This window comes from Hippopotamus amphibius, chromosome 4 (genome assembly GCF_030028045.1).
Source record: "Hippopotamus amphibius kiboko isolate mHipAmp2 chromosome 4, mHipAmp2.hap2, whole genome shotgun sequence".
NCBI classification, from domain to species: Eukaryota; Metazoa; Chordata; class Mammalia; order Artiodactyla; family Hippopotamidae; genus Hippopotamus; species Hippopotamus amphibius.
Window position 1 is genome coordinate 158,999,326 of NC_080189.1, and position 12,439 is coordinate 159,011,764.

General features: G+C 37.4%; 1 protein-coding gene across 37 annotated transcripts in view; it reads right to left on the reverse strand.

Moving 5' to 3' along the window:
- Nucleotides 1–12,439, reverse strand: part of NUMB (NUMB endocytic adaptor protein) — a 168,158-nt gene that overhangs the window by 81,227 nt on the left and 74,492 nt on the right. For 12 of the 37 annotated variants that reach the window (XM_057730732.1, XM_057730738.1, XM_057730735.1 and 9 more), the window contains 3 exons: nt 12,195–12,279; nt 1,183–1,369; nt 436–502 (listed from right to left, as the gene is read on the reverse strand). The exons of 3 other annotated variants lie outside the window; for them this stretch is intronic. In XM_057730732.1, the coding sequence (XP_057586715.1) occupies nt 436–502; nt 1,183–1,369; nt 12,195–12,279 (339 nt within the window). Of the gene's footprint in view, nt 1–435; nt 503–662; nt 736–1,182; nt 1,370–9,546; nt 9,610–12,194; nt 12,280–12,439 lie in introns of those variants that run through there. 22 more of the 37 variants (XM_057730747.1, XM_057730751.1, XM_057730770.1 and 19 more) reach the window with 9 other exon arrangements.

Below are 12,439 nucleotides of genomic sequence, written 5' to 3' on the forward strand. Positions count from 1 at the left end.
AGTGGTTAGGACTCTGCACTTTCACTGCTGAGGGCGCAGGTTCCACCCTGGTTGGGAAGATCCCACAAGCTGGGCAGTGTGGCCAAAATAAAATAAAATAAAATAAAATGAATCAGGAAAAAAAAAAAAGAAAGAAAGAAAAGAAAAAATAATTTTACAAAAGAAGAAATTTTCAAAAAAGAGAAAATAAAACTAACCAAAGGCTTTTGTAGGGCCATTAGAGAGCTACAATTCTTAGGAAAATGAGGATTTTTCTCTCTAGAGTTTTTTTTCCTTCTAAATTATGCTAGTTTGCTTTTCTTTGTTCTATTGTCACAATTACACCTCTAACTTTAGGCCCCTCTTGTATATAAATTATAAGGAAGATTGGACAAGACAATGCTTTAGAAAATTCACTATAAGAAAAAAAACCCACAAACAATATATAGCACATACTTGATATACATTGGAAATAGACAAGACACACTCAGGAAACTTGACCTTGACACTTAAGATAGTTGCCCTTTAAGAAAGAAAAAGAAAAATCAAAGTTAGGGAAAATGGTAAAATTACTCTAATTGTTACAACAGTTATTAGTTGGTTCCTAATGTAATAATACATAAACTAAAATATAAAACCATGTGTACCATTCTGAATAGCTGAGAAAAAAATAATAAACTCACAAATTTCCTTAGATCAGCTAAACTTATTTTTTCAGAGACTCTCATCTCACAGGGTTAAGTTGCAAAGATAGCACTAAAAGCAAAAAAATCAAAATAACATCAGGACTACTTTAAATCATCCACAAAGTACAATAGCACACTATCTTGCAATAAATGCGACACAGCCCAGGATTCTTTGTAATATGGAATAGTTTGCTGTTTTCAGCTGAACACAGTTGAAATAGCTTGCTTATGTTTAGGAATTATGCTTTGAGAAAAATATCCGTACACTTTCTGGGGCCAGACTATTCAAACTTCTTTAGAATCTCAAAGAATTCTGTAACTACCAAAAATTTAAGAACCACTGATTTACACAGTATTCCACGATCCTTATTATCTGACTTTAATTTCAGATTTCTGCCTTACTAATTTTCATCTTGTCCACAAAATTCCTTCTTTTGTTTTGATACATGGCTTATTTATTCACCCCTTAAAAATAATGGAAAACTAGAGCTTCATAAAATGAGAAAAGACTGTCTACCTAAAATTGCTGTCAGGGACTTCCCTGGTGGTCCAGTGGATAAGACTCTGCACTCCCGGTGCAGGGGACCCGGGTTTGATCCCTGGTAGGCGAACTAGATGCCGCATGCATGTCACACTAGCAGTCCGCATGCCGAAACTGAGAACCCGCATGCCACAGCAAAGATCCCATGTATTGCAACTAAGACCTAGAGCAGCCAAATTAAATAAATATTTTTTAAAAATAAAAATAAAACTGCAGTAAAAGGTGGTTTCAAAAGCTGAACCTGTAAATATTTAAGAAACATTAAAAAAAAAAAAGCTATCTCTTCTGAGAGTTTTTCTTTCAGTTACACAACCAATCTTATTTTTCAGCTGATCATTTGCCTTTCAGTTGAGAAAACAATTGGTGGATTGCATTTGCAATTCAGCTATCCTTACCTTTATCTTTTAAGGCACGTTGAGACTTAACAGATAAAAATACATATGACCATCACCCCCAATCCGACAACACACATATACAGAGACTGACTACATAATGCTGTTCCTTCAAGAATTAAACCTTTACTTCTAGAACAAAATGGTTTTGCTCTGATATAGCAAGGACTGATTTAGCAAGGAACATCTTGATGGAAAAGGGCAGAACTGCTGAGAATGCTAGCCTACTTTTTAACTGACTTTCCTCCTCTAAGCATCTGTCAAGTGTGGGATGAGAAAAAGGTGCTGCAATCTGGAGAGGCAGACTAGAATAAAAATATATTTGGCTCTAAGAATTTAAAAAAGGGAGAGACAGAAATGCCACTGGAAAAATGATAGAAATGAGAAGGCTGAACACAGCTTTGCTCTTCTTTACTGACAAATAACTTCACAAATCATCTACACACATCATCTCTTCAATTCTTTAACCGTCTCCAATCTGACTCCTTCCTTTCCCTCACAACCCTCTCCCTTTATCCAAGCCATCAACAAAAGACTTGTAAATATATCTTAAATCTGTCCACTGCTCTTTATCTCTACCATCAGAACCATGGTGCAAGATTATTTCATCTCCTACCTGAACTAGTATAAGCTACTACTAGTACTATCAACTAGCATTTATTTCTATTTCCTCTGCTGTCCCCCTCTGATCAACTGTGTACAAAGTAGCAAGCGTAATCGATAAAAATGAATAATGGAGACTTCCCTGGTGGCGCAGTGGTTAAGAATCCGCCTGCCAATGCAGGGGACACAGGTTTGATCTCTGATCTGGGAAGATCCCACATGCCACAGAGTAACAAAGCCCGTGTGCCACAACTACTGAACCTGTGCTCTAGAGCCCACAAAGCCCACAAGCCACAACTACTGAAGCTTGTGTGCCTAGAGCCTGTGCTCCACAATAAGAGAAGCCACTGCGACGAGAAGCCTGCGCACTGCAATGAAGAGTAGCCCCCGCTCACCACAACTAGAGAAAGCCTGCGCACAGCAACAAAGACCCAATGCAGCCAAAAAAAAAAAAAAGAAAAAAATAGAAAAAAAGAAAAGAAAAAAAGGATCATGACACTGAGTAATAGTTCCATGGCTTCTCAATACATCTTCAGATTAAATCCAAACTCTCAGCATTCAGAGAGTCAGTAAGTATGGCATAATAATTCACACTGCTCAAGAAGTGCTTGGAACAGTGGCCAGCACTTCACAAGTGTGCAGCAGATGTTAGCATATTAACGTATAGTCCCTGTCTGCTCTCCTACCTCAAGGTGACACTCTCCTCAACTAACTAGTATTCTTTCAGTTAACTGAAGCTCTTTCCCACTTTGGACCTGCTGTTTCCCTCTGTCTAAAATGCTTTTCTCTCAGAACCTTCAAGAACTTCTGTCTTCAGGACCTTCCTGGTGGTCCAGTGGTTAAGACTCCCAATGCAGGGGGGCCCGGGGTCGATCCCTGGTCAGAAAACTAGATCCCACATGCCACAACTAAAGATCCCGCACACAGCAACAAAGACCCGGTGCAGCCAAATAAATAAATTAATTAAAAAAAAAAAAAAAGCCTTCTTTTCCTCTAAATACCATCCTCTTTAATTCTTTGTTACTACTCTTTTCATTTCTTTCACAGTGCTTTATATTTTATTTTCCACTTCTTTTTTGTTTTAAGCATACATTTTATTGGAGTATAACTGCTTTACAATGTTGTTAGTTTTTGCTGTACAGTGAAGTGAATCAGTTATATGTATATGCGTATCCCCTCCCTTTTGGACCTCCCTCCCCACTTCATCCGACCCATCTAGGTCATCACAGAGCACAGTGCTGAGCTCCCTGTGCTATACAGCACGTGCCCACTAGCTATCTATCTTACACATGGTAGTGTATTTATGTCAAACATAATCATCCCACCCTCCCCGTTCTCTACATCTGCGTTTCTATTCCTGCCCTGCAAATAGGTTCATCTGCACCATTTTTCTAGAGTCCACATATATGCGTTAATATATAATATTTGTTTTTCTCTTTCTGACAGTGCTTTATATTTTTTAATTACTGTTTTTTTGTTTTGTTTTGCTTTGGTTTTTTTGGCCATGCCACACAGCATGTGGGATCTTGGTTCCCCTACCAGGGACTGAACCTATGCCCCCTGCAGTGGAAGTGTGGAGTCGTAACCACTGCGCCACAAGGGAATCCCCTTTATTTTTTTTTGTTTCGTTGGTTAAACTCTTTCTTGAACATTATCAGGTAACTAAATATCCATCTAATAAATTCTCTAACTTGCTTAATGTAGGAAGCACTAGGCTCTGTTCTTTATATTCAAAATAATCTTAATATAGGTATTAATTTCCCCTCACCAAGAAGCTAAAAAAATGGTCACTAATATAAATGTGTCACAGTCTGTGCTATGATTCATTATACCTACACACTTCCCTTAATTGTTAATTAAATACAACCCCATGTCCAACAAAGCGTTGTGCTAAGTGCTAAAAGAAGAGGAGCCAGGATAAGAAAATAAGGATTATTTCCTCCATTAAGATCTTGAATGATATAAGCACAGGATGGGAGTGACAAAAAATGGGGGCATTTCAAGTAGAGGATGGAGTAGGATGAAGAGTCATTGTATGTACATAAAAATGTATATTTCATCAAAGCTAAGATACTATCAGTTGCAAGATGTATCATTATTTTATGTTCTTCAAATACTGCCAAAATTAATTGTTAATTAATAATTATTAATTGTGAAATACTGCCAATAATAAGATGTATCCCAATATGACAGACACATCCCAATTCAGATACGTTCAAGTGTAAAGAAAAAGGAAGAGGAGAAGGGAGAAGAAGAGAAGGGAAAGAACAGGGAGAAGAAAGAAAAAGAAAATGACTATTCTATGATTAACACAAAATCAATCTTTTTGAGACTTCCTCAAAACATCTCAATGGTATGGACTATTAGTTTTTTACTAAAGTTTGCTATCAGGAAGGGGAGAGAAAACCACTGAAAGGAGTGGTCACAGAGCAACTCTTCCTTTCTTATTGTTTCCATTTGCCTGTATATCTTCACATATCTCTTTCATTTTTCTAAATCATCTTGTGTGTCTCTTGTACATAGATAGCATCGCTGAGTCTTACTTTGTAATACAAATTGGAAATCCTGGTTTTTTTAAAGGTGAGTTAAATATAAAAAAAGACAAATTTTAAGACTTTTTATAGGGACTTTAAAATAGATTTATTTGTTTGTTTATTCTTGGCTGCCTGCGGGCTTTCTCTAGTTGTGAGTGGGGGCTACTCTCTGTTGTGGTGCGTGGGCTTCTCATTGCATTGGCTTCTCTTGTTGCGGAGCACGGGCTCTAGGCGTGCAGGCTTCAGTAGTTGTGGCTTTCGGGCTCTAGAGTGCAGGCTTAGTAATTGTGGCGCACAGGCTTAGTTGCTCCTTGGCATGTGGGATCTCCCCAGACCAGGGCTCTAATCCGTTTTCCCCTGCATTGGCAGACGGATTCTTAACCACTGAGCCACCAGGAAAGTCCCTATATGGACCATTTTTTTAAAGTCTTTTTTGAATTTCTTACAATATTGCTTCTGTTTTATATTTTAGTTTTTCAGCCACGAGGCATGTGGGATCCCAGCTCCCTGACCAAGAATCGAACTTGCACCCCCTGCATTGGAAGGCGAAGTCTTAAAGCACTGGACTGCCAGGGAAGTTCCAAGATAAATCTTTTAAAATCCACATATTTCAAAACTCCAACTGACTTGTGGGTCCTAGGATATGGCTTAAGGACATAAGTATAACTGAAAGTCACAATAACAAATTAAAGTTCTCAAACATCTATAGTTAATAATAATGAAATAAGCCATTTCAAACCTCATGAGCCACTTATAAATGTATAGCTCTAAACGCTTATATTAGAAAATAAGGCTGAGATTTCCCTGGTGGCGCAGTGGTTAACAATCCGCCTGCCAATGCAGGGGACACGGGTTCGAGCCCCAATCCAGGAAGATCCCACATGCCACGGGGCAACTAAACCCGTGTGCCACAACTACTGAGTTTGCTCTCTAGAGCCCACAAGCCACAACCACTGAGTCCGAGTGCTGCAACTACTGAAGCCCACATGCCTAGAGCCCATGCTCCACAACAAGAGAAGCCACCCCAATGAGAAGCCCATGCACCGCAACGAAGCGTAGCCCCCTGCACGCCACAACTAGAGAAAGCCTGCACACAACAACAGACACAACACAGCCAAAAAATAATAAATAAAATAAAGTTCTCTTAAAAAAAAGGAAAAAAGAAAATAAGGCTAATAACTGGTCACCTAAACACCTATCTGAAGGAATCAGAAAAAAAAAAATAAAGAAAACCCAAGAAATTAGAATAAAATACCACCTCCAGTAACATATTAGGCTAGATTATTCAACCAATTCTCTCACTGAAGACAACTAAAAGTGATGAATAAAAAATATTAAAAGCATTGAGGAGCTAAAAAGATGGTAAAGGAATAACCAGACCAAAATCTATAAGAAAGCAGAAACTCAAAGAAATAAGTGGCTTAATAAAACTGTTTTGTCCTGTAGACATCTGCTTAACTCACAACGTTGAGCTTCAGATTTGATAATCTCCTGGCAAAAAACAGAAGTTGAAGTTAAAGACCCACCCAACATGGAAAATCTAATAGAAGACCCTTTCTTCATAAAGCTGGGACACACACCTCTTCCTCACCCCCCACCAAAAGTTTCATCCTCAGGAAATGAGTGAACCAGAAGTAAACCCAGTCCACCCATTCCCACATGGGATCCCCAAAGGACTACAAGGAAACTTGTCTTCCTGTTGCAAAAGAGAACAAAGATTCCTAAGAGACTGTAAAGACAAGCAAGCCCACACACATAATTTCAACCCAAATTCACTTCATTTGGGTGGTCCAAAACCTCAAGGGGTGAATCTAGTCACCAAACAGCAGTACCTGAGGCATCTGGAAGAAAAACAAAGGTAAATCCTCTTGAAGCATGCATTTCTTTCTAAGGCCTCAAAGAACACCCACAAATATTTTTTCCAAGGAAAATAAGCAGTTTACAGTCAAATTTTCACATAGGATAAATAAAAAGAAATCTATATCTAGGCACAACATATGAAACTTCAGTAAACCAAAAACCAGACAGCTCAAAAGCAGTCAGAGGTAAAAAAGACAAGTTTGCTTAAATGAAAAACTACTTGGCAGCTGATTTATCAATAGCAACAATGGAAACCAGACGAGAGTGGAATTATTTCTTCCAATGACTACAAAAATAACTACCACCCCATAATTTTATACCTAAAGAAACACCCATCAAGAATGAGGATGATAAAGACTTTCAGACAACATAACTGAGTTTACTCCAGAAAATCTCATTAAAGAGAATTCTAAAAAAAAATTTCTGAAAGAAAAAAGTAATGCAGATGGAAAAACCTGAAATCTCTAGAGGAATCAAGAGCACACCAAGTTGGAACTGACATCAAATTTCAGAGACTCAATTTGCACTATTTTCTGCCATACAGACTGAAGAGAAGAAATGCCAGTTGATAGCAAGAGAGAAAGAAATAGACTCAAAGGAAAGAGAAAGAAGCAAGGTCCTAGTAGCACTGTAAGCCCCGGTTCCAGATGCTCTTAATCCCTAACAAAAGCCTGTCCTTGGAAACTGGGAGATACCCCAGCATCCTTATATTAGATTCTGCTTTTCCCTTAAAAGTGAAGAAAGGAGAAAGGTCAGAAATTAATGAAACTGGAAACATACAACAGAGAAAATCAAAGTCAAGCACTGACTTTTCTGCTAAGACTAAAAAAATGCATAAAATCTCTTAGCAAGACTGATGAAGGAAAAAAAGGAAGGCACAAAAAATATTAGGAATAAAAAAGAGATAAATACTTAGACAACAGAAATTTAAAAGATAACAAAAGAATGCTTTAAACACCTTTATGCCAAATACTTAAAAAAATCAGACAAAAGGGATGGATTCCTAAAAAAAAGAGAAAAACTTTCTAAAACAGATTTAACTAGAAACAGAAACCCTAGATAAAACCATTTAGAAAACCAAATACACATCTCTGCCTGCCACCCCCAGCCAAATACTAAGCTCACACCTCTCCCCGCAAAACACTAAGCCCAGAGAGTCAAACAGAAGTTCAATCAAACTTTCAAAAAACAAATCAGGGACTTCCCTGGTGGTGCAGTGGTTAAGAATCTGCCTGCCAATGCAGGGGAACATAAGTTCAATCCCTGGTCTGGGAAGATCCCACAAGCCTCGAAGCAACTAAGCCCGTGTGCCACAACTACTGAAACCTGTGTGCCTAGAGCCCTTGCTCCACAACAAGAGAAACCATCGCAATGAGAAGCCCATGCACTGCAACAAAGAGTAGCCTCCACTTGCTGCAACTAGAGAAAGCCCGAGTGCAACAATGAAGACCCAATGCAGCCAATAAATTAATTAATTGAAAAGGTAAGGTTTATATATAAAGAAAACACAGATCATTCCAGTCTTTTATACATCCTATTTGAGAGGTGGGTGAAAGGGAGGGGGGTTAGTTCCCACCTCATTCTTTAAGATTGGCATAATCTGGATACCAAATTCAATTAAGGGCAATACTATAAGAAATAAAAATTATGGACCAATTCCATCTGTGGACATAGATGTGAAAATTCTAAATGAACTACTAATAGGTTAAATTCAACTACACTGTTTTGTTTTTTTTTTTTTTGGCTATGCTGCATGGCACATGGGATCTTAGTTCCCTGACGAGGGATCAATCCCACACCTGCTACAGTGGAAGCATGAAGTCTCAACCACTGGACCACCAGGGAAGTCCCTCAACTACATACTTTTTAAAAAGATGATCATGATTAAGTTGAATTCATCCCAGCGATGCAAGGGTGATTCAGAAGTCCTAACTAGCATAGTGAGGCAAGAAAAAGAAACAGTGTAAGCACTGGAAAGGAAGACACAATTGCAATCACCATACTTTAGAAAAGTGGATGAACACAGATCTAAATACTAAACAAACTTATACCAGCAAATAGAAAATGGAAAAAAAAAGAGGAAAAAGACTATTTACAACAGTAATAACAAATAAACAATCTAATAATTAAATTTAAGAGAAGATTTGAGAGACCTTTAAAGAGAAAAAGAAACTTCACTGAAAGATATTTTAAAATATCTAAATAGCTAGAAAGATATACTATGTTCAAGGAGAAGGCTCAATATCATAAAATAAGGATATCAAATTAAATGCATGTATAGATGAAAGCTTCTGAAATTTTGGGCTCATATCCAAAGCAAGTCCCATTTTTAATAACAGCTTTTGAATTTTTACGTAACGACTCAAATTACTCCCTTTGTTGGATATTTTTGCAATTGGTATAAGCTTATTAGGTGCTAATTATAGGTATTTTACTTTAAATTGTAGCAAGAATTGATACCACAGTTCAGAATTCTGACAGCTACAAGCAACAAGTATGACTGAAGAACACATGATTGGTACATGGCTGGGTTCTAGTTGAATGTGCTGTGGTCCCATTGATTCAAAGGTCAATCAGTGTGCACAATCACCACAATGTAAGTTCTAATAACCACTCCTGCAAGTGATGAAATGTTGCCAACATTTTACATAACACATAGTTTCCATTCTTGATAATCGTCTGTGAACACTGCCAAAACATCATCTCCTTAAAAGTCACCTAAAAATGTAAACATTTATTTTGAATACCAATTCCACTTACAAGAGGAAAACAGATAAAACACATTCATAATACAATGATCATATTGAGCTCAAAGGATACCTCTAGTGGACCAATATGTGGTCCTTGTACACATATCCTTGTACATATGAGACCTATAAGCAGTTGCCCAGTCTGCTTTACAGTAGACCTGACCTTGATCAAATGAATGATTTTCTTTAGGTATAACTTACTCAATTTTCTTTTTCAGATCTTCCTTGGAGTATAATTGCTTTACACTGTTGTGCCAGTTTCTGCTGTACAACAAAGTGAATCAGCTGTAGTTATACATATATCCCCATATCCCTCCCTCTTGAGCCTCCCTCCCACCCTCCCTATCCCACCCCTCTAGGTCATCACCAATCATAGAGTTGATCTCCCTGTGTTATGCAGCAGCTTCCCACTAGCCATCTGTTTTACATTTGGTAGTGTATATATATCAGTGCTACTCTCTCACTTCATCCCAGCTTCCCCTTCCCCAGCCCGCCCCCGCCACCCCCTGCCCCGTGTCCTCAAGTTTGAACTCTACATCTGCATCTTTATTATTGCCCTGCCACTGGGTTCATCAGTACCATTTTTTAAGATTCCATATATATGCGTTAGCATATGGTATTTGTTTTTCTCTTTATAAGTTACTTCACTCTGTATGACAGACTCTAGGTCCATCCACCTCACTGCAAGTAACTCAATTTCGTTCCTTTTTATGACTGAGTAATATTCCATTGTATATATTTGCCACATCTTCTTTATTCATTCATCTGTTGATGGACATTTAGGTTGCTTCCATGTCCTGGCTATTGTAAATAGTGCTGCAATGAACATTACGGTACATGTATCTTTTTGAATTATGGTTTTCTCTGGGTATATGCCCAGAAGTGCAATTGCTGGGTCATATGGTAGTTCTATTTTTAGTTTTTTAAGGAATCTCCACACTGTTTTCCATAGTGGCTGTATCAAGCTACACCAGCACCCTTTACTCCACAGCCTCCCGAGCATTTATTGTTCCTAGATTTTTTGATGATGGCCATTCTGACCAGTGTGAGGTGATACCTCATTGTGGTTTTGATTTGCATTTCTCTAATGATTAGTGATGTTGAGCATCTTTTCATGTGTTTGTTGGCCATCTGTATGTCTTCTTCGGAGAAATGTCTATTTAGGTCTTCTGCCCACTTTTGGATGGGGCTGTTTGTTTTTTTGATATTGAGCTACATGAGCTGCTTGTATATTCTGGAGAATAATCCTTTGTTGGTTGCTTCGTTTGCAAATATTTTCTCCCATTCTGAGGGTTGTCTTTTTGTATTGTTTATGGTTTCTTTTGTTGTGCAAAAACTTTTAAATTTCATTAGGTCCCATGTATTTATTTTTGTTTTTATTTCCATTACTCTAGGAGGTGGGTCAAAAAGGATACTGCTGTCATTTATGTCACAGAGTGTTCTGTCTATATTTTCCTCTAAGAATTTTATAGTGTCTGGCCTTACATTTAGGTCTTTAATCCCTCTTGAGTTTATTTTTGTATATGGTGTTAAGGAGTATTCTAATTTCATTGTTTTACATGTAACTGTCCAGTTTCCCCAGCACCACTTACTGAAAGGCTGTCTTTTCTCCATTGTATATTCTTGCCTCCTTTGTCAAAGATAAGGTGACCATATGCATGTGGGTTTATCTCTGGGCTTTCTATCTTGTTCCATTGATCTATATTTCTGTTTTTGTGCCAGTACCATACTGTCTTGATTACTGTAGCTTTGTAATATAGTCTTAAGTCAGGGAGCCTGATTCTTCCAACTCGGTTTTTCCTTCTCAAGATTGCTTTGGCTATTCGGAGTCTTTTGTGTTTCTATATAAACTATAATATTTTGTTCTAGTTCTGTGAAAAATGCCATTGGTAATTTGATAGGGATTGCATTGAATCTGTAGATTGTTTTGGGTAGTACAGTCATTTTCACAATGTTGATTCTTCTAATCCAAGAACATGGGATATCTCTCCATCTGTCTGTATGGTCTTTGATTTCTTTCATCACTGTCTTACAGTTTTCTGCATACAGGTCTTTTGCCTCCTTAGGTAGGTTTAGTCTTAGGTATTTTATTCTTTTTGTTGCAGTGGTAAATGGGATTGTCTCCTTAATTTCTCTTTCTGATTTTTCATTGTTAGTGTATAGGAATGCAAGAAAGTTCTGTGCTTTAATTTTGTATTCTGCTACTTTACCAAATTCTTTGCTTAGCTCTAGTAGTTTTCTGGTAGCATCTTCAGGATTTTCTATGTATAGTAGCATGTCATAACTTATTCACATTTAATTTTGCTTTATGTAGGTTTCAAGAGCTGCTTAAACTTTGCTTTATCCAAATTTCCTAACAGAATTAGAAATAATGATCATCTGCTTTACTTGTTGCTAGGAGATGATAATACTAATAGTTAACATTTATTGAATGCTTACTGTGTGCCAGGCACTGTTATAAGTGCTTTATATACACTAAATCATTTAATCTTCACAATAATCCTCATCAGGTGAATAATATTACTATCACCATTTTAAAGATAGGAAAACTGAAGTATAGAAAAGTTAAGTAACTTTCCCAACGTCACAAGTAAGTAGAGAAGCTTAGTGATTCACACCCAGTAGTTGTTTCCAGAGCCCAGACCCTTAATTACTATGTTATACTTCTTTTCACAATATTTAAAAGACACAAAATTATTATGGATGAAAAAGCTCACCATTGAAAATTATCAGTAAGAGTTAAACCACAGTTAAGCAATATTAATATCAATACAACTTATCACAGGTTGATACTTCACAGCTATTTCAAAGTTTCATGGCCATGATTAAGAGTTTGAAGTTGGACAGACCTGGCTCTGAATCTTGACTGTGCCCTTTACAAGCTGTGTGACCTTGGACAAGTTTCGTAACTTCACCAAGCCTCAGTTTCCTCATCTGTAAAATGAGAATAATAAACATCTCACAAAATTGTCGTTAGTAACATAACTATTGCTACATTACACTGATATGGTAAATCCAAACAAAACACAGATATACAAAATAAAAATAGACGGTTTACAATTTCCCCCAGAAATCAGGGCTTTATTATAATGAC